The sequence below is a fragment of the Prinia subflava genome, chromosome 16, assembly GCF_021018805.1.
Source record: "Prinia subflava isolate CZ2003 ecotype Zambia chromosome 16, Cam_Psub_1.2, whole genome shotgun sequence".
Classification (NCBI taxonomy): Eukaryota; Metazoa; Chordata; class Aves; order Passeriformes; family Cisticolidae; genus Prinia; species Prinia subflava.
Genome location: NC_086262.1, coordinates 14805624 through 14826288, shown reverse-complemented (window position 1 = coordinate 14826288; position 20665 = coordinate 14805624). Strand labels below are relative to the sequence as shown.

At 60.8% G+C, this 20665-nt stretch overlaps 2 protein-coding genes across 2 annotated transcripts; one reads left to right on the top strand and one right to left on the bottom strand.

Annotated features, from left to right (window-relative positions):
- Positions 1-7141: 7141 nt before the first annotated feature.
- EIF4E1B (eukaryotic translation initiation factor 4E family member 1B) lies at positions 7142-8538 on the bottom strand. The gene is made up of 7 exons (XM_063413667.1): positions 8521-8538; positions 8283-8368; positions 8078-8173; positions 7902-7965; positions 7608-7721; positions 7367-7506; positions 7142-7256 (listed from the first exon to the last, which is right to left on the bottom strand). Exons 1-7 carry the CDS (start codon positions 8536-8538, stop codon positions 7142-7144), a joined length of 633 nt encoding a protein of 210 aa, XP_063269737.1.
- Positions 8539-9401: 863 nt separating this feature from the next.
- Positions 9402-13439, top strand: SNCB (synuclein beta). Its single transcript, XM_063413486.1, has 6 exons — positions 9402-9519; positions 9664-9791; positions 11250-11288; positions 11635-11753; positions 12478-12567; positions 12704-13439. The coding sequence occupies exons 2-6, from the start codon at positions 9671-9673 to the stop codon at positions 12734-12736; spliced, it is 402 nt and encodes a 133-aa protein (XP_063269556.1). The 5' UTR covers positions 9402-9519; positions 9664-9670; the 3' UTR covers positions 12737-13439.
- Positions 13440-20665: the final 7226 nt, after the last annotated feature.

Genomic DNA, 20665 nt, shown 5'->3' with positions numbered 1-20665 from the left:
CCCTGTCCCTGTGCCCAGCCGGGAGTGCCGGTGGTGCCCAGTCCAGCCTCAGCTTCTCTCAGCTCCCCTCGCCATGTGCTGGTGCTGCTCAGTGCCATGGAGGTGCCATGCCAAGGCTGTGGTGTCACCCTGAGTGTCCCTCCTGCGCTGCGGGCCAGCACGGCTGGGTCATCAGTGGAGAAGTGGCAGGGTGCACTGATGAATGAATAAACTCTAATTAATACAGATTGGGGAGATCACTTTTAATTCCACTTGCTTTCCTTCTTGCTGAGGAGAAACTGAGGGGATGGATGAGCCAGATCCTGCTCTACAGCTGCCAGAGCCCTGAGTCCTGCTGCCAAGGGTCAATGTCTGCCTGGCTCATGCCTGTGGGGGCATCAGGGACCCCTGACCACCTGCCAGGGTGGTGTGAGGGGTTGCAGCACATGAGAAGCCACAGGAATCAGAGTCTTTGAGGAGCAGACTGCAGTGCTTGGCTGGCCCAGTGCCTTCAACCCCACATGCTCAGCATCTGGGTGTCCTGTGAGCCCCAGGGGGATGCCAGAAACACTGGTCCCACTGGGTGCTGTAAATGGATTATTACTCAGAGTAATTAAGGTGGAATTAAAAATTAATTCTCCTCTCCAGTGTTCCGCGGTCATGGCTCAGCCACGTGCTACAGCCATTGTGTCAGGGCTTTCTTCTGAAAAAGACTGGATTAAGGTGGAGGTGGAGGGAGGGCATCACCTGGTGAGCAGTGCTACACCCAGGCTCTGTGGGCTGCAGCTGCCAGCTCCCTGGGGATGTCACCTCCCTGGCACTGCTCACCTCTCACCACATGCCCCAGGTGCCACTTTTGTCTGTGCCAGCAGAGGTGAGGCAGCTCCCACCACCACAGAGCCTGGCGAGCCCCTGTCTGTGCCGTGCCCGACCTCCTGCCCAGCCCTGGCAGCCACGGGCAAGGCCAGCCCTGAGATTTTCTAAACTCCCATCAAATATTTAAGTAGATATTTGAGCTCATGTATAATGGATCACCCATGCGCTGCCTCCCTATCCATTTGTGGTATTTAAGGAAGCCGAATATTAAACACCATTGTATTAGCAAAACCGCGCCTGCTTAATTGAGTTACAAACAGGGAAGGTGCTGACGGATAAACAATGCATAATGCAGGGCCCACGGGCAGGATGTGGCTGCCCTGGCGCCAGGCAGGGACTGGGCTGTGCGGGGCATGACACAAGGAGGTGCCCCAGTGGGGAGGGGACACTGCTGCTGATGGTGTCGCTGGCAGAGCCAAAGGTGTGAGGAACACGTGTGCTGTATAACACGTGACAGAGCATGGCACAGCACAGCACGGCATGGACATGCTTGGCTTGGGAGAATGTGGCACAGTGTGGGACATTCCAGGTGTCATCCTGCACAGGGATGCTCAGAAACTGAGCCATGAGAACAACCCCGGCCATGCAAGGAGCAGAAAGATTATGAAAATGAAAAGTAAATAAATATGGATGTTGAGGACCTAATTCTGATAAGAGGATTTTCAAAATTAGCCATTTGCAAGAGTAGATTAACGGTGCACGGTGCTGGGGTGGGTGCTAAAGGGCTCCTTTAGGATGTGCAGCAAAGGCCATTGGGCTCAGCCTGTTCCTTGTAGTCCCCAGCATCCACAGAGCCACTCCCCACTTTTTGAGGAGATGGATTTGCTGCTGCTGTGGGAGAAAATGAGGTGGCCAGAAGCACAACATGGTGCCACCCTGCATGCACAAGTTCTGCAGACAACTACCAGGGGTGCCAGGACCTCACCACAGAGAATTGGCATCTGGCAGCATTGGGATGCAGACACTGGCACCCAGGATGACAGGAGAGTGGGCATGGTGCTGGCATGCAGCTTGGGGTCCCCAAGAATGTACCTGGCACCCCCAGCCTGGGCATGAGGAGGCTGCACCAGAGCCAGAGTGGGCTGGGACAGAGAGTAGTGGGATAAATAGGCAGAGAAGCCTCTGGACTGCACACCCCATGGGTGCCCCACACCAAGAAGTACAGTGGGTGCTCCTGGATGGAGCTGGTGCTGATGCCCCCTCGGGAGCACTGTGGGTGCTGGGGCAGGGCAGGGGCAGGAGGCTGCTGGGGCTTGGAGAGGCTTTTCACATCCTCTGTCTGGGATTTTCTATCCAGGCAGCCAAGCAGAAATCTCATTACAGACCGGCACAAAGGCAGCGTCCCTGTCCCTATCCCTGTCCCCACACCTGGGGGCTGGCACAGGGGTGGGCACAGCTGTAAGCAGTGTGAGGTTGTCCTGGACATGGGCAGCTGGTGGGCTGCCATTTGCTACCCCCAAACACCTCTTGCATCCCTCCCCCTGCCCTGGGCCTGCCAGTCTGACACAGACCCCCCAGTTTTTGGTACAGGTGGGTTGGGGTGGGTGTGAAGTGGGTGCTGGCTCCTTGACACGTGTGGGCAAAGCCCCAGTGCCGGCAGGCAGGGCGCAGGCAGGGCAGGGCGCAGGCAGCCCCGGCAGTGCCGTCCCCAGCACTCCCACAGCAGCAGCAGCGGACAATTAATTAGCAGGGCTGTGGGAGAGCAGCCGGCGGAGCTGAGCGGGATCGATGGGCACATCGACCGCCCGGGAAACTCCAGCCCTCCCCCTCCCCAGAGCTGTGGAGCTGGGGCACGCGAGGAGCCTGGCAGCCCCCGGCCCTGCAAAAGGGGGGGCTGTGGGTGCAGCAGCACCAGCCCCATGTGAGGGCACGCCGGGGTGCATAGGGCCAGGAGGGAAAGGACAGGCACGGACAGCACTGCCCAGTGCCCTGGCAGCCTCAGGGCTGACACCTGCTCCCCTGTGAACTGGGAGAGTGGCTGATCCCCGTGTCACCCTGCGAGGGCGTGGGGGTGCTAATGTTTGGATGCCTCTGTGTTGAGGGAGGTTCAGGGTGGTCCCTCGGAGCTGGTGGCATCCACCGTGGGAGCTGAGGGAGGGGGCTGCGGGCAGGGGCAGTACCGGAGTCTCGGGGACAGCACAGACACGGTGACTTGGGAGGGAGAGGCTCTGTGGGCACGTGTCAGCCATCTGGGGGCACCCAGGCCATGACACAGGACCAGCAGAACACATCCCAAAGGCGTGGTGGCACTGCCTGCACAGCCCCTGCTGCAGACACGCCTGCAGGTTTGTGGCCACACAGCTCCTGTCCCTGTCCCCAGCCCCATTCCTGTCCCCATCCCACCCTCCCAGTCCCCCCGCCTGCCTCTGCCAAGCGAGAAGTGCCAGCCCGTCCCTGCGGGGAAGGAGAGTGCTCAGCCGTGTTGCAGAGCCGGGTATCCACCCAGATGAGAAGTGACAGCAAAGGACCCTTCTCAGGTACAGGCTCCCTGAGGCGCAGAGCAGGAGATACTGTCCCCGTCTTTGCCTCTTCTGCTGCTGGCACTGGGGACAACCCTGCAGGCACTTAACCACTTCCTCCCCGTGCAAACTGCAAACCAGCTGCAGGGCAGCAGCCCAGCACCAGCAGTGCCGTGCTTGCCTGTCCCAAGCTGCAAGGAACAGGATGGAGCAGAAAGAGCCCAAACGTGGGAGCAGGAACCAGAGGTGCATCCCCTCTGCTGTGCCCCGCTGTGTCCTGCCAGGCGTGGGAGCCCGTGCCCGGCGGGTCCACAGGGCCCTCGGCTCCCGCATCTCCCGCACCGACTGCTGTCTCCGCCGGGAGGTTGTCATGGGAACTGTGTGCTGTAGGTACCCCTCACCCTGGGTACCCCTCCTCGCACACCTCGTGATTCTGAGAGCAGGGTCGGCTCAGCTGTGCCAGGTCCAGGGCCTGGCAGGGAGGGCACGGGGAGCTCCAGTCCTGGAATGCATGGGGATGCTGGCAGCAGCCAGGCACAGAGGATCTCTGTATACCCACACCACTCCTGCAAAGTCCAGGGTTCCCCTGTGGCCCCTGGCTGTAGCGGGCCAGGCAGGTGGGCTCAGGCACTGCGGGAACAGCGTTGCACAGCCTTGGTGCCAGCAGCCGCACTGCCTGCCCACTCCCACCGTCAGCCAGCGCTGCCTGTTCTTCCCCGGCCCACGCACCCTGCACGGAGCCAGCAGCTCCTTCCCCAGTTATTTGGGGGATTTTAACCCTGCAGCACTCACTGGTTGCAAGAATGGGTGCCTGCACCACACTCATGCTGGGGGCTGGGGGCAGGATCTGTCCTCGCTGCCAGAGCTGGTGGCTCAGGGAGAAGCTGGACTGGCAGCCCTGGCTCCCTGCCAGCTGCTGGCAAGGTGACCCAGCATGGGCACTCAGCACCACTGACCCACACCCCCTGCATGGAAAGGGGGAGACAGGACCCCATCCCTACAGCAGCACAAACCATCCCCATCCCTGCTGTGCCCCACAGCAACCCCAGCCCCATATCCACCACTCCTTTTGTGCCACGTGGGTCCCTTGACCTGCACCTCCTATCCCCACTAGACCCCACAGCACTCCCGGCCCCCCCAGCCCTGTCCTTGCAGGCCCCTCTGTCTGCCGTGCCTCCCACCCCCACCTCCAGCCCTGCCGCATGTCTGCTGCCATCTGCCTCTCCCTTTTGATTAGTATTAATTTTTAATTATTATTATTGACAGGGCTGCCAGCTCGGCTGCCAGCTGGGACAGCTGCCCAGCATGAGACAGGCCGGGGGCAGCCCTGGCACTGCTGTACTCGCTGTGTGACTCCTGGCAACTGCTGTGCCCACCCAGGGGGTGACTCTGCCCCCCAGCACCCTCTGGCCCTCAGATAGGGACTGTGGGGTGCAGAGGTTGAGGATGAAGGTCATTGTGTCCCCAAAGGGCAGGCCCTGGGTGGGCACTGCCAGCCCCCCAGCCTGGCTGGGCTGCAGGGCTGATGGGAACCCATAAAGCCACGGAGATAAATGGCTCCTATTATTTTTCCAATCAAATGAAATCCCACTGTGGCTACATGAGAATGGTGATGAACCACGGCAGTACAGCAGCTTCTGCACCCCCTCCTGCCCCAGTTAACCTTGGCCTGGTGACGTGATGGGGCAAGGACACCCAGCGAGCACGATGCCCTTGCTGGGGTGAGGGAACAAGGACAGGCTGGCTGCAGGGGGCTCAGCCCTAGAGCCAGGTGGGGGGCGATGACAGGGCCATATGACACAGAGCAGTTGATGGGACAGAAGGACAGACAACCTCTGCCTCTCACACACTTCACGCTGTCACTGGTGGGGAGTGACATTAATGGTGCATTTTAGGGGGTCTCAGCAACCCCTCCTCCAGCTTCAGCTTTGCCAGCCCCACGCGTGGCTTTGCCTGTCTCATTCTGGGGGGGTGCAGGGCGGGGGGCGGCTGGGGTAGTGCTGTGACCCCACTTCAGGCGGGGACCCCACCGCAGGCGGGGCAGACAGGGAGCCCACCGCAGGCAGGGCAGGCTGCCATCCCTGCCGAGCCGGAGCTGGCCAAGGCCGGGCGAGCGGCTCCATCGCGTGGCGAGGGACGGGCGGTGCAGGCAGCACCCGGGCTGCCGGCATCCCATGCCCGTTCTGGACCAGAGGCAAAGCAGGCAGAGCCAGCCCCTGATCCCCCGCTTGCAGCGCCCCCGGTTTGGGGTGCTGCCCCCCACCCTGCATCCCCTCACCCCAGTCCTGCCACCTGCAGCACCTCCACTCCGGGGTGCCACCCCCGACATTGCATCCCCTCACCCCAGTCCTGCTGCCCTACCGGGGAGGGCAGTGGGGAGCTGTTGCCCTTGCACCTGCACAGAGAAATGACCCGAAGCCATCACACGCTGCAAGGACACAGGGACATGGCCCGACACACCGCCTGCCAGGATCAGCTCTGTCCTCAGTCTCTTGTATCATCTCCTGCCTGGAACAGGAGCAGTATTGGGTGGTGGAGGACCCTGCACTGCCCTCGGGGAGTTGCAAGGCTGATGCCCCTGCAGAAAGGCAGCTGCGTCCCAGGGACACAGCTCTCTGCAGCCGTGGCAGCATCCCAGGGTAGTGCAGGGCTCAGCAAGATCAACCCCACAGGCTGCACTGCAGGCAGTGTCACCCTGGGTGACACAGCACAGCAGCTGCCTGTCAAGCTGTGACCAGACAGGTCACAAACAGCTCTAAGAGCACAGAGTGGTCAATACTTCATCCTTCTCTAGGACCAGGTCTCTGCAGAGCCTGTCTGCAGGCAAGGCAGCACTGAGCCATCACAGCAGGGGACAAGTATCTGGGCTGAGGAGATGGCACGGATGGGCTGGATGTGTGGCCCTGGACAAGGCACAGTCCCGGGCTGAGATGGAGCCTGGGTGCTGCTGGAGAGAATGGAGGAGACTCCTGGATGAGAGCTGCAGTGAGGGCTGAACTGCAGCTGCCACTGTCAGGAGGTGAGCAGACAGCTCCACCTCGAGAATCTGACTAGGCAGGGAAGCACAGATACAACAAACAAACACTCAAATAAAAGATTAAAGGACAGAGTGTGGGGTGGGTCTGGAAGAGAGTATGGGGGACAGCAGAAGACATGAGCCATGGAAAGGAGGAGCCACCCAGGGCTCAAAAGACTGAGGCTGTGAACCTGCAGGTCTGACACCAACAAAACCTTGGGAAGAAAATGAACTTCATAGCACCTGTGATGCAAGTGTCTGTGGGAGGGGATGCAGCATGGGGACCCATCCTGCAGGGACACTGCCAGCCCTCAGCTGGGAAACTGATCTTCCTGAGAAGGCAGACCCACGTCCCATAGATGTGCAGGGACTTTGGAGAACAGTGGACCAACTCCCCAGGCTGACCTGAAACTCAGTAGTCCCTGCCATGCCCAGGTTTGCAGGGCAGTGAGCTGTACCCATGCCTTGGCCAGAGAAGGACAGAATGGGAGCTATTCAGGGCCCCCCAAAACACAGGAAACACCTCCACAGGGTGAGAGGCACTGGTCCCAGACTCTAGGGGACATGAGGGGACATGTATAATGTCCTAAGGCCACAGTGATGCCAGCTCTATGCTCCTGGCCCTGCTCACCCAGAATGGAGGGGCCAGGATTTGGCACATCATCATCTCCCTCCCAGGAAACCTCCCCAACAAACAGGAGCCACCCCAGTTTGTCAAGAGCCCTGGAGACACAGATCATGCTCAGATGCAGAAATTCATTGCAAGACAGTACATGAGGACTTCATAGGCAGCTCCCCACTCTCCCTGCAGTCACACCACAAACTTGGTCTTGGGTAGGGAGCTGCTCTTGGTGGCTGTATCTGCATGAGCCTGGTACCCAATGGCCAACTTCTGTGGCAGGCCCAGGTGCTCCTTGTAGAGACGCCTGGAGGAGAGAAGGGAACGCATGAACAGCACCCCTTTCTCCCATTGGGCCCACTCCCCCAAACAGGGGGAGCCCTGTTCCCCTGTGCAGCTCCCCTGAAGCTGCATTACCCGATGTGGGTGACCCCTTCCTCGTTCTCCGCCTCCCGGGTCCAGATGGCAATCTTGTCCCCCTTGGTGCGGATGTTGATGACGGCCCCGCACACCTCGTCGCTGTACTCATCAAACATCTCCCCAATGAGGCACAGCAGCTGTTGGGAGGAGAAGGGGAGCTTGGGGCAGTCCCCACTGGGGCTCAGCCCTGGGGTAGGGGAACACCACAGCCAGAACCCCGGGGCAGGGCTGCACTCACTGTGTCCAGCCAGAACCGGTCCAGCTCGGTGTGCCGCTGCTGCTTGGCCAGCGTGATGAGCCAGCGCCCACCACGCTTGTTCTGGCTGTCCTCCCACATGGGCTCAATGCCATCCTAGGGGCAGGCAAGGGGACAGTCAGGGGCACCAACTACCCAGCCAGAGCTAGCCTGGAGAGCTGTGAACATCCAGCCAGACTTCCCCCTCCCACATTATGGCCGGAGCATCCTGACAGCCTTACCTGCACCCAGCATGCCCCATAATGCTGGGGGGATTCTGAGGATGGGGTATCGTACCTTGAAGAGGGAGTAGTCACAGCCAGCTGTGAGTTTGCTGGCGAGCTGGATATGACTGTACAGCCTATGTTAAATAGACACAGAAGCAGGTGAGAATAGGTGCCTCAGGCTCAGACCCCCCACCAGAACATCTCCAAAAGGGGCACAGTGGGTGTGCCCCCCCAATGGACACTCACGCCCAGAAGTCCTCCACAGTGCTGAATTTGGTGATGAGGCGCAGGTTTGCCTGCCACATCTTGCTCTTGTCATTCTTGAAAAACCAAAGTGCCCATCTGGGGAGGGAGGGGAAATGAGGTGTTTGATCATGCTGGAGTCCTCCTCCAGCCCCAGCACACCTCTCCCGGTGCTGGGAGAAGCTACCCACAGCCAGGCCTCCCATACCTGTTCTGCAGGGGGTGCTTGCCCTGGATCTCTGCCGGGAGCAGCTCCTCCTGCCGAGCCCTCTGCCGGCGTCGCTCCTGTTGCCTCTGCAGAGGAAGGTGGGACAGCCCCGAAGAGCCCCATGACCACCCCAGCAGGGAGCCTGCAGCCCCCCGGCTACCTCCCACACTGGGCACTCCGAGGCTGGCAGGGCTGTCTGTGTTCTATAGCCTGCCTGGCACACAGGGCAAGCACCCACCTGCTCCCCTGTAGCCATCCTGACCCGCACAGGCTCTCCTGGGCTGCCTCTGGCTCTTAAGTACCCCGGGCAGGTGGGATGAGGAGCTGTCCCAGCTGCAGCTGGTGGAGTGGGAGGGTGGGATCCCGGGGAGGGGCCAGTCCTCTCCTCATGGGGAGCAGAGATGGAGAATCTCTTTGGAGGGGAGGGAGATGAGGGATGAGGATGGGGGCTCGGAGTGGGATAGGATCAGGATGAGGGAGTAGAATTGTGTAAGTCGGGTCTTCCATGTGTGGGGACCCTGATGGGTACGGGCAGGGCAGGATGGTACAGAGAGGGTGGGACAGGCTGGAAGGCACGGATGGGATGGAGTGGGGAGGACGGGGTCAGGACAGGATGTCATGGGAGAGGGGGGGACGTGATGGGCTCAGAGCTGGATGTGGTACGATGGGAATGGGGTGGGATGAGGTGGGAAGAGGACATGACGAGGAGGGGATGGGAATGGCACAGGGACAGGGTGGAATGTGAGGGATTTGGATGGCAATAAGGATGGAACGGGGTCAGGGCAGCCTGTAGATGGACAGCAATGGGATGGGACAAGGAACAGGAGGAGATGTGACTGGGAGAGGGTAGGATAGGATGACATGGGGGTCAGGACAGAATAGCGTGGGGACAGCGTGGGTTGGGATCACGATCAGTGATGGGGATGGGAAGAACGACTGTCCCGGGGCGCCGCGTAGTGCGGGGAAGGCGCCTGCGGGGCTGGGGCGGCGAAGGGCCGGGGGCGCCGCTGCCGTGGGGGGCGGTGCGGGGCGGGCGGGGACGGCGGGGCACGGCTCGGCACGGCCGAGCACGGCTCAGCCCGGCTCAGCCCGGCGCAGCCCGGCGCGGCGCGGTCCCCCCCGCGCATCACGGCGCAGCGCGGCGCAGCGCGGCCCCGGCACAGCCGCACTGAGCCCGCCCCGCCGCAGCCCGGCCCGGCCCGGCCCGGCCCGCCCGTCCCCGCCGACAGCGAGCCAGGTCGGGCGGGCGGCGGGGCCGGGGGCGCGGGACCGGGATGCGCGGGGAAGGGATGCGCTGGGAAGGGATGCGCGGGACCGGGATGCGCGGGGCGGGCGGGCGCGGGGCCGGGGCGGGGTGAAGCCGTGCGGCCTCTCCCCGCAGAGCCGCCATGGAGGTGTTTATGAAGGGCTTGTCCAAGGCCAAGGAGGGGGTGGTCGCCGCAGCTGAGAAGACCAAGCAGGGGGTGGCCGAGGCCGCCGAGAAGACCAAGGAAGGGGTCCTCTATGTCGGTAAGGACCGGCTTGCCCTGCCTGCCCTCTGCCAGCCCCCTGCCAGCCCCTGCCTGCCCCCTGCCTCCCCATCCCCGGCTAATCTCTGCCCGTCCCTGCCTGCCCCTGCCGGCCCTCTCTGCCTGCCCTTGCCTGCTCCTGCGTTTGCCCTTGCGTCCTCCTGCCCATCCCCCTGCCGGCTCCCTTGCGTTCTCACCTGTCCGCAGCCCCGCGCCCCCTCTCCCCTGCTCCCTCCCCACCACGAGCACCCTGCGGCCGAGTGCTCCGGGGCAGGGGGTCGGTGCCCGCAGTGCCTCGCTGCCCACCGCGAGTCTGCAGGGCAGGAGAGTGGGCTCCGCAGGCAGGAGCAGAGTCGGGACTGCTCCCCAGGCTGAGGGGGTGGAACCCTCGGGGACTGGACCCCTTGCAGCTCGGAGTCTGAGCCCTAGGGTCTCTCAGCTCTGTGCCCGGGATGCTTTGGGGCAGGAAAGCAGAGGGACCTGGATGGTGACCCCTGTGTTGGGATGTGCCTGTCTTGGGGCAGGGGGGTAAGGACCATGTTTGTCCCCCTGAGAGAGGTAATGCCCTGGAGCTCATCCCACACAGGCATCTCCCCTGCACCCGGCTGGTGACTGAGGGATCCCTCTGTGCTGCCTCTTCGGAGCAGGATCTGTCCAGGGCCAAGTCCTAGAAGACATGGCTGGCAGGAGGAGCAGTTCCTGGGCAGTCTGTGCCTGGCTGTGCTGCTGGAATGCCCAGGGAGGGAGCTGAGGCCAACCCTGCTTGCAGTGGAAGGGAGGAGGGCGCAGGACTGAGACTGTTCTGCTCCAGAGGGCACAAGCTCTGTGGGAGAGCTGAGGCCCCAGAACTGTTCTCCTGGGAAGTGGTGGGTGCTGGCCCTGGGCCCCCATCCTCGCTGGGGTGTATGTGCTGGACTGGGGTCCAGCAACTCAAGGAACACCCTGAGGCCACATCCTACAGGAGCTGCCCAGCCCCTACCTTTCCTTCCATCCTAGACACCCCACTCTCATTCCGTGGGGTATCCTGGGTGGTGTTGCTCTGCTCAGGGGAGCCTAGCAGGGTTGGCACAGCCAGCAGCAGCGCCCAACTCTGGGCACTCCAGCTGTGGGGCTTCCCATGCTGTGTTGGCACCAGCTCTGGGTTTGGATCCCTTGGAAGGTTTTTCCCAGCAGCACGGCCTGCATTCGCCCTGCCTGGCTGTGCCCTGACGTGGTGCTGGGGTCTCTGCTCTGCCTGGCACATGGCGGTGGCCCTGTGCTGCCCCAGTTCTGGCTCTTGCAGGGACAACAGGAGCCTTGAGGGGAGCCAGGCAAGCACTCGGCTCCCCAGGTGCCCTGGCATGGGCTGTGGACAGGATGCTGTCCTGGCTCAGAGCCCTGCCAGGGTCTGGGGCATGGCACATGTTGGAGCCCAGCTGTCAGTCCCTCTAACCTGATGTCTGTCTCTTTCTGCCCTCAGGGAGTAAAACCCAAGGTGTGGTGCAAGGCGTAACCTCAGGTACGAGCCCCTCTGTCCTCCTGCTGCGGTACCCCTCGGGCCCTGAGAGTGTGGCCACACTAACGAGATCAGAGGCTAATTGAGGGGCTGATGTCACTCTGCTAAAGCCTCTTATATAACAGGGCCGGCAACCAAGGATTTGCGGCGGCTGCTCACACTCCTTGCCCAGCTGCAGAGCAGTGTCATGGCCCCCTCCCCTCCCCACCAGGGCAAGGAAGTGGGAAGAGCCTGATCCTGCCCAGCATCTCCCCGCCAGCACCCCCTGGGTGGTGCAGGGCACGAAGCCATAGCTGGGCACCCCTTTTGGCACAAGGGGGGCACTGATGGGCACCCCCGGCTCTTGCAGTGGCTGAGAAAGCGAAGGAGCAGGCGTCCCAGCTGGGCGAAGCTGCCTTCTCCGGCGCTGGCAACATTGCGGCGGCCACCGGGCTGGTGAAGAAGGAGGAGTTCCCTGCAGACCTGAAGGTGAGAGTCCCCGGGCACTGCCATGCCTGTGCAGAGGCTGGCACATCCCCAGGTTTGGCGAGGAGCCCTTGGCTGCTCCCCAGTCCCAAAGTGGTGAATGTGAGGGTGCCCAGGTGGTCTCGGGGCGGGCGGGCGTCGTGCCCCGGGCGTGCGCGGCCGCGTGCGCGGCGTCTGCGGACGTGTGCGCGCTCGGGGCCTGGCATGGCGGCCACGGCGCGGGCCTGCGGCGCCTGCGAGGTGACCTGACAGCTGCGGGAGGGGCAGCGGGTCCCAGCTACCCTCCCTGTGAGCTGGCGGCTTCCAGCTTAGCCCAAAATAGCATCAGCTGAAGAAATGAGGCCACCGCCGCCAATGCTGCTGCACGGGGGGATTGGCTGCCCCCCTTTCCCGCCTGCCAGCCCCGGGGAGGGGTTACCCAGCGCCACCCTCCCCTGCCAGGGATGCAGGATGCTCCCTGGAGCCTGTCGAGGCCCACGTGGTGCCAGCACTCATTGCTTGCCTGAGGCTAGGGCTGGGAGCAATGTAGGGACATACACACAGCCCCTGCTCCCAGAGACCTGTGCATGTCACCTCCAAGCTAGGTGGGCTGCTGTGTGCCCAGGGGTCTACTGGCTCCTCATGGAGCCCCTTGTATCCTGGGTGCGTTGCTGGTCTGGTAGGGGCAGGGAGCCCCTGGGTGTTCTGTGTGTGTGTGTGTGGCATTGACCTCCTGGTTCACTTTCAGGCAGAGGAGGTGGCCCAGGAGGCTGTGGAGGAGCCACTGGTGGAGCCGCTGCTGGAGCCAGAGGGGGAGAACTACGAGGAGCCCCCACAGGTGAGGGGACAGGGTGGCACAGTGTGACAGTGATCAGTGCACTGTCCAGAGCAAAGCTGGTGTTGGGCTGGAGAAGAGAGGGGCTCTGTGCCCCACCTGAACTCTCTCACCGGCTCTTTCCTTCCCCATCCCACAGGAGGAATACCAGGAATACGAGCCAGAGGCATAATGGACCCCCATCCTTGCCTCTTCCACCAGCAGCACAACGAACCGCCGGTAGCCCCCTGCTCCCCTCCAGCCGGCCCCCGCCGGTGCCTGCGCGCCGGGGAGGAGCAGGGGTGCCCCTGCCCCGTTCGCTCACGAGTTCTTCCTCCAGTTCCGTTCCAAGGGACCGTGTCCGTGTCTCCGTAACATGTCTAGCAGTGACAAACACCCGCTGTGTCCGAGCCCCCGAGCCCCGGCGCGTGCCCGAGCCGTGGGCGCTGCCCGCGGGGGCAGGCGCGTGTGCGTGCGCGTGTGAGTGTGTGTGTGAAGCCCGGGTTTATGGCTCTGTCTCCCTCCCAGCACCATAAACCCCGGCTGTGTCCCGGCGTGTCTGTGTGTGTAACAAAGCATGTTTACCTGCTCGCGGGCTGCTGTACATTTCGCTTGCACGCGTGTCCCTGTGGTTCTGCTCTGGTCATCGTGGAACTATTTTTTTTTATATATATCTCTCTCTCTATCTATGGGTGGACGGGTCTTTTGCCTTTGTGAACCCTTGGCGCCCCCAGCCCGCCCCCCAGCCTGCTGGGTGGTGGCGGTGCCTGCGCCCCCCCCGAGGTCCCATAGTGCCGACGCTGTGTTGTGACGTGGCATGGATATTCCCCCGTCGCTGGATGTGCAATACGAGGGCAGCTGCCAGTGACACAGCTGCCCCCGTGTCCGTGAATAAAGCCAACTCTTGTCTGTAGCCCCCTGGTCCTGGTTGTGGGGTCCCTGCGGAGGGATTGGCCCCGTGCTTTGGTGGCAGGGGTAGTTTTGGAAAGAGGAATGGGGCTGGTGCTGGGGGAGTGGGCAGGACTGGTTGCTGATAAGGACGAGATGCCTTTGTGTCTGCTGGCTGCTGCATCACAGCAGGTCACTGTGCCCTGGGCCTCCAGCCAGACTCTGGCTGAGACTTGGGGTGCAGGCAGTGTCCCCATACCACCTGGCTGTCTGCAGGGCTTTGCATCTGCAGAGGGCCCTGTAGGACTAAGGATAACAAACCAGGATGAGGGTAGACACAGCCCTGGGCTCCAGCACTGGTTCCCCCCTTCCTATGTGCCCCTGCTCCCCTCAAGGGGCAGGGGATGTGGCTGTCACCAACAACTTGTTCAGGTGCAGTGTGACCACCTGAAGGGCAGGTGGCTGTCACACATGCTGTGGGATGTCTGCCATGGTAGGGGTCCTGTGCCCACCCCACAGCACTGGTCTTGGTCTTCAGCTCTCGCAGCGCAGGACACCAACCCAGCCTGGGCCCCCTGCTAGCCTTTAGCCCCTTGACTGCATCACAGGCTGGGGTGAGAGCCTGGGCTGTGTCCCTGCCATGAATATCAGATTAGATCCCCCACCTGTGCTGGCTCGCCAGCTTTGCCAGCGAGAGTGAATCTGCAGCAGTCAGCACGGACACACAACAGGTTTGCTGATGCCAGCAAATCCTGCCTTGGCTCTGGTTGCAGCAGTGCTCATAGCACCCACTGTGTGTTATTGGAAGGACTGAGACAGCTCTTTGGGGGCTGGCTGGCTGTTCCCCTAGAGCTTGGGCTTTCCTTCCCCCAATTATGTAACCTGCTACCTCCACCTCATGCTCCATCCCTCTGACACAGCAGGCAAGATATCAGTGAGGTGATGTGGCACCTTCCTGGGCTGCTGAATTCCTAAAGCCAAAGTTCAGCTGCTCTGCTGCCACTCACACACCAGTGCAGGGTCTGTCAGGAGTGGCCTGTACATTTGCTTGCTCTGGGGTGTGCTCTCCCTCCTGATTCTCAACAGTGGCAGGGATGAGGGTGTTGCAAGACATCTCCAGGATGCTGCTGTCATAGGGATCTGTTTTCTTGTGGAGCTGTGGTCCTGGAATGTGCAGGAGAGTCCTGTTGTTCCCAGCCTGGCAGTGTTAAGCACAGCCCTCAGAGCTGGTCTGTAGGACACGAGGGACAGCCACCTTCTCTGGTGGTTTCAGAGACAGGTGCTGACCACCACCCCTTAAAGAACAGGGGCTGGGACAACTGGGCTCAACTCACCTGCTCATAGTCTTGTAGTGCCTTGGTGCTGATCCTTCTGGAATTGTAAATGGCTCTGTCTGTGTCCCCCACACAGATACAGCAGGCACCAGACTTGTGCAGGTGTTCAGCCCACTTTGCCAAAGCCCTACAGTGACACGGAGCAGAGATGGTGTGGGGAGAGGGAAACTGGGGACAAACATTTGACCTGACCCTCTGTGCTGGTAATAGCTCCCTCTCAGGAGCTTTAGCTGAAAAGCTAAATAGAAATCTCAGTGTAGCTGTTCTTGGTGAATGTTTTGGCTGGATAGACCAGGACAAGGCAGGACAGAGATCTCCTTGGCTGGTAAGAGGGTAGTGAAAAGCAGAGCCTGCTCATCTTCCAGTTCATCCTGTCTTTATCACCTCCAGAGCTCCTGGACGTGATGTTCCAAGCACAGCATGCTCTTCAGTTCCTAAGAGCCAATCCTGACAGAAAACAGATCCAGTGAGAAAAGTCCCTTGGTGGGCACCACACAGCACCCAGGCACAATCTGAGCAATCCTGCACCTCACACTCCCGTGCAATTTGCTGCCACAGCATCATCACAGAGCAGGGCCATGGGGGAGATGAACTCTCCTTACTGGGACAGAGGATTTTCCACGGTTTGCCCCCAAGCCCTTACCAGTTTGGTACAGCTCCTAAAAGCAAAACTGACACTGCAAAACCAGTCCCAAAGCACAGCAGAACTATCCACATAGTAGTCGAGATCTTCAGCTGTCTCATTCTCTGCTGTATCAGCGAAGCACAAGGACGTGTGGAAAGAAAAAGGATCAGCATAGACAGAGCCACTCCTGAGGGCACTGCGGGCAGCAGCTCAGGGTGCAGCCTTGGTTCAAAGCCTCTTCCACAGAGAAGGGAACTTCTGTGAGGAGAGAGGGCTTGGAGGGATACACAGAGTGCCAGCAGGACTTCAGCTGTGTTCTCCAGTTTATTCCTCCCTGTCAATGGCCTCAGGAATGGGCAGCTGCCCACGCTGGATCAGAGCAGCAGTGCCTGGCCAAGAGCAGGAGCTCCTGGAGTTACAGCAGGGGGAAGCACCTCACCGCAGTTGTGAGCTGGACCTGGTCTGCAGGGAGGAGAGGGAAGGTCCTTCCTGGGATGAGAGGAGAAAATGCAGCGCCGGTGCTCTCAGGGTCCCACTGAGCTCTCAGGCTCCAAACCAGTGCTGTCAGAGTTTACCCAGTGCCCCGCTGAATGGGTGTGGATGTTTGCTATCCAAAACATCTCCCACTCCCCAGGTACTGACATCGGGGACCAGCATATCAATCCCAGGGCCTGTGGGGGTAGAAAAATCAGTCACATCTTGTCTTGCATCTCAGTTGCTGAGCTACAGCCAAAGCGTATCTAGAGCTGGTGATTTCCATGGTCTCGGACACACCAAGGAGTCCCCTGACCAATGTGTGCTGCTGCCCTTATCCCAGGGCCAGCCCAGATTTCCTTAGGCGTGAATGGCTTTGGCTTTCACAGAGTCTTTGCCTTGGCCTTACCAAGAGGGAGTGTAGAGGTCTTTGCCTTGTGACCAGCACTCACTGAACTCCCTCTCACATGCTGAGGCAGGAGAAACCTTCACTCCTCCCTGAGTCTGAGCAGGCCACTGGGAATACAGGATAATGTCCAGTAGGAGGACCTGAGGGTCCCTCTACCCCAAATTCTCAGTGCAGGCAAAGTAAAGTGTGAAGGGATAGTGGAGCACAGGGGCAGTGATAGGCAGTGATGGTGGCAGCTTCTGTATCTCCCTGGCCAGGCAGCTGCTGCCTGCTCCCCTGACTGCCAGCACACACTGCTTACAGAGCTGGGACAAACCCACCACCTACAAACTCCTTCTTGGCCTTTTCTACAGTAAAAGGCCTTGTTATTTTCTCGAGCCCGCGTTCCTGTGTGAGAACAACAAAACACAGTTGTTACTACAGGCCCCAGGAAAAATCACAGAGCCTCAGTAGAGCATCCAGCAGCTGCCCTGCCCTGCCTGACGGCTCCAGGGAATTTAGTCACAGCAGCTGGGGACCCTGGAATGGAAAAAAGGGATGTGTGAACTCCTGCTCCCTTTGCTCACTGCCCTTCTGAGCCCTCGCTGATTTGCCCCTTCCCCCAGCACAGCAGGCAGTGGTGGGAGCATCCCCACTCCAGGCTCCCTCAGCGTGTCTCCGCTCAGATGCACCAACCCATAAACCAGAGTTCACCCCCCTCTCCCCGCCCCAAGCTGCTTTTCACAGTCGCTGGGTGAGTGTTACTCACTACAAACATCTCCCCCCACTCGTCAGAGCACATCGCTGTGATAGAGGGAGGGCTGTGCAAATGGAGCGTGAGTTATGGGCTGTCGGCAGGGAAACGAGGAGTGAACTCACCCAGTGTTTCCTTGGATTGATCCTCACACCCACCATGGCAACACAAAAAGGAACATCTGGAAAAGGCTGGGTAAGGCAGACAGATGTTCTCTGCCAGCTCACCTGCTCCCCAGGGGGAGGAAGTGACTGTGGCAATCGTGACAGTGTCGTGAATCTGGGCAAGGGGCCACCGCTTCCCCACGCCACACATGGCTCCTGGTAATGCCATGGAGCCTCTGCAGAGCAGAGCTGGAGGCAGGACACGATATGGACCTTGAGCCTGCCACAAACGCCACCAAGCCAGAGCTGAATCCATGACAACCCAGGCACAGTGACTGCATCTGAGGAGCATGATGCTTGACACTTCCTGATTAACACCAACATTCCGGGACGCAGTGGCATATTCTGCAACAAGGCATGCCCTCATACGTCTGTGCCCAGAGGAGCATCCTGCACTTCCAAAGACCTTCTGGTGTTCACAGCACCTAATGAGCTTTTCTGGCTCATGGCCCCATCCCATGCCCAAGCCACCATGTGCTCTACGTTCCCTTTGTACTTACTCACTGCAGTGCATTTGTGTGCTGTTAATGCAGCCAGGGCTTTCACTTCATCAGCGTGGATTGAGCTGCTGAAATGAACCCCTGGGAAAGGAGAGAGAAGAAGTGAAGAGTCCCTGCCTCTCTACCACAAAGGCACAGAGGCACTGTAGGAAAATTTCACTCTTCTGGAACAGCAGCATCTGGTTGCGATAGATGATTGTATTGATGATCAGAGGGCAGGAGCATCTCAGCTATGGAGACAGGATGGGAGAGCTGGGGCTGTTCAGCATGGAGAAGGCTTTGAGGAGACATTAGAGCCTCTTCCAGTACCTAAGGAGAGCTGGAGAGGGACTTTTTACAAGGGAGTGGAGTGATAGGACAAGGGGGAATGTCTTCAAGCTGAAGGAGGATAGATTTAGATTAAATATCAGAAAGAAATCCTTCCCTGTGAGGCCCTGGCACAGGTCACCCAGAGAAGCTGTGGCTGCCCCATCCCTCAAAGTGTTCAAGGCCAGGATGGATGGGACTCTGAGCAACCTGGTCTAGTGGAACCTGTCGCTGTCCATGGCAGGGAGTTGAAACAAGAAGATTTTTAAGATCCCTTCCGTCCCAAACCATTCATTGATTATATGATTCTCTCTGTTGGTTCTTTTCAAGGGCTCTCCCTCATCCTCTGCTGAGAGATCAAAACTGGGTTGTTCCCCACTGTCACCACCCAGCTCTGGCTGATCAATGCTGTGCCCAGGTCCCTCTCAGTGGCACAGAGCAGCTGGCAGAGCTGGGCCTCTCTGTGTCTCTGTTCCTGCCTCTGCTCCCAGCTGGCCCTGGGGCCACATCCCTGTCTGCACCCAGGAATATCCTGAATGATGTTCTTGGCCACTGGGCTGCAGTGTCCTGGATGCAGTGTTCTCTCATCCCACCGGGCTGTGGCAGGGGCTGTGTTTTGGGGTACCTGGGACACGAGGTGCTGGCAGGGATCAGATACCCGCCCCCAGCGTATCCACACCAAGGCAGCTGGGAACAGTGCTGGTTTTAGGGTGCTTGGTGCTTTTGGATCTCTGGGTAACATCCTTGTCACGCCAAGGCACTCACAGCTCTGGGCACGCTGAGGGTCCTCCTGCTGGTGACTTGACTTGGGGGACAACACACGGGACACTTGCCTGTGGCTGGAGATGGGACCCTGGTGCCCCAGGGCATCCCCTGCCACTGCCATCTGCCAACACCCCACCACCCCCTCACCCGACATCTCTGCCCACCGACACCGTGGGCAGCCACGCGTGAAGGTGAAATCACTGAGAGCCCGTGGGAACCCCCTCTCCTTCCCGCCGGGCAGCGCCGCAGGGCTCACACTCCCAACCACACCCTGCCCGCTGCGTCCCGCGGCTCCCTGCCACAACCAGGCACCGGAGAGGGCGCGGAGCCGAGCCGGGGCTGAGCCGAGCCGTGCTGCCCGCCCCGGTGTGCGGGCGCCGGCGGCTGCGGAGGAGCGCGCTGCGCGTTCACGTGGCGCTGCCCGTGCGGCGTGGGAGGTGGGCCACGGCGCCCGGGGAGGGGGCGCTACCTGCGCCAGCACCCCCTCCGCCGAGGGAGAAGGCGCTTTTCAGGCAGCTGCTGGCTCCTCCCGAGCCGGCAGCGCGGGAGTGCGTTGCCAAGGCGATGGGGACCATCTTACTCATCCTCCTCGCTATTGTTCTCCTGCCAGCCCTGAGGTGCCCGGGCGGGGAGAGGAGGAGGAGAAGGCAGCCAGCCTGGGATGAAGGCTGCCTGCGGGGAGGGGAGGATGCTCCCCACGATCCCCCCTGCCTCCCCTAACCCTCAGCCAGCTGTGGTGGGACGGGGACACGCCGGTGGCAAGATGCCGATGGGGAGGCACGCTGCTGGCGGAGCTTAGAGGGGCAGGTGGAAGCAAATGGCAGCAGGATGTGACCCCGCAGCCTCCTGCCTGCGGTAAAGTCCCAGCCAGAGGCCAGCGGGCGTTTGTCCCCTCCTCTGCCAGGACTTGCCCCAGTCCATGGTGTCCCTCGGACCCAAAAGGGGATGTGCCGAGGACTGGGTCTGACCCCACAGAGGGCACCAGAGGATGGAACCCCACACCAGTGCCTCGCGGTGAGTTCATTCCCCCACCGCTGCAGGAGTCCCATTGGGTCCAGTCGATGCTGCAGGACTGGGACCAGCACGCAGGACCATATGTGGGAACAAACACCTTGAGGAGGGGGGCCCTTGGTGGGTGCAGGGATACACCCTGCACTCCAGCCTCTCCAGCCTCTCCAGCCATCCATTGGAGTCCCTGTTGGTGACATTGGGGTGCCTTGCTCTGCCCCAGAGAGGGAGGGGGACAAGGATTTTTATTTCATCTCCATATCCTGCCTCCCTATTTTTAGCCTTCAGGGTTTTGTTCCAGGCTGGCTGTTTACTGAAAGAAGCATTTCCAGCCTCCCTTGTCTCCAAGCAACCAGGTGTGCCAGCTCCCATGGAACCGGCCTTACCCTATAGATCTATAGGGCTGGGAGACAGGTGCTAACGCTATCTCCGAGATGGGGAACCCTGTCTGACCTCAGCACCCACTCCTCCAGACCCTATAGATCTATAACTCCTGTCTCTGTGCTCACATCTCTGGGTCAGGGAGGGGGCCCTTGGTACCTTAGGGTGATGAGGGCCAGCGGGAAGTTTGGGGGGTATGCTGGAAGTTTTTTTGGGGGATGCAGGGATGCAGGTGAGGCGAGCAGGCCGCCTTCCCCCCAGCAGCGCGAGCGGGAGTGCGTGGGAAGGAGTTAGACAAAGCCTGAGCCCGGGAGCAGAGGCAAGCGCTGCCGGGAGCTAGACGGGGCCGTTCTTCCCTCCCCGTCCTCCCCCAGCCTCGGGGCACTCGGGAGCCCATCTCCATCCCGCCACGCTGGCACGTTGTCCCGGTCCCTCGGGCTGACTGGGGGGCAGCCCCGTCCCCGGTAATGCCCGGGAGGGAAGCGGCCGTCTCCATCACCAGGTAGGAGGGGGACTGGGCTCTGTTGTTGTCACC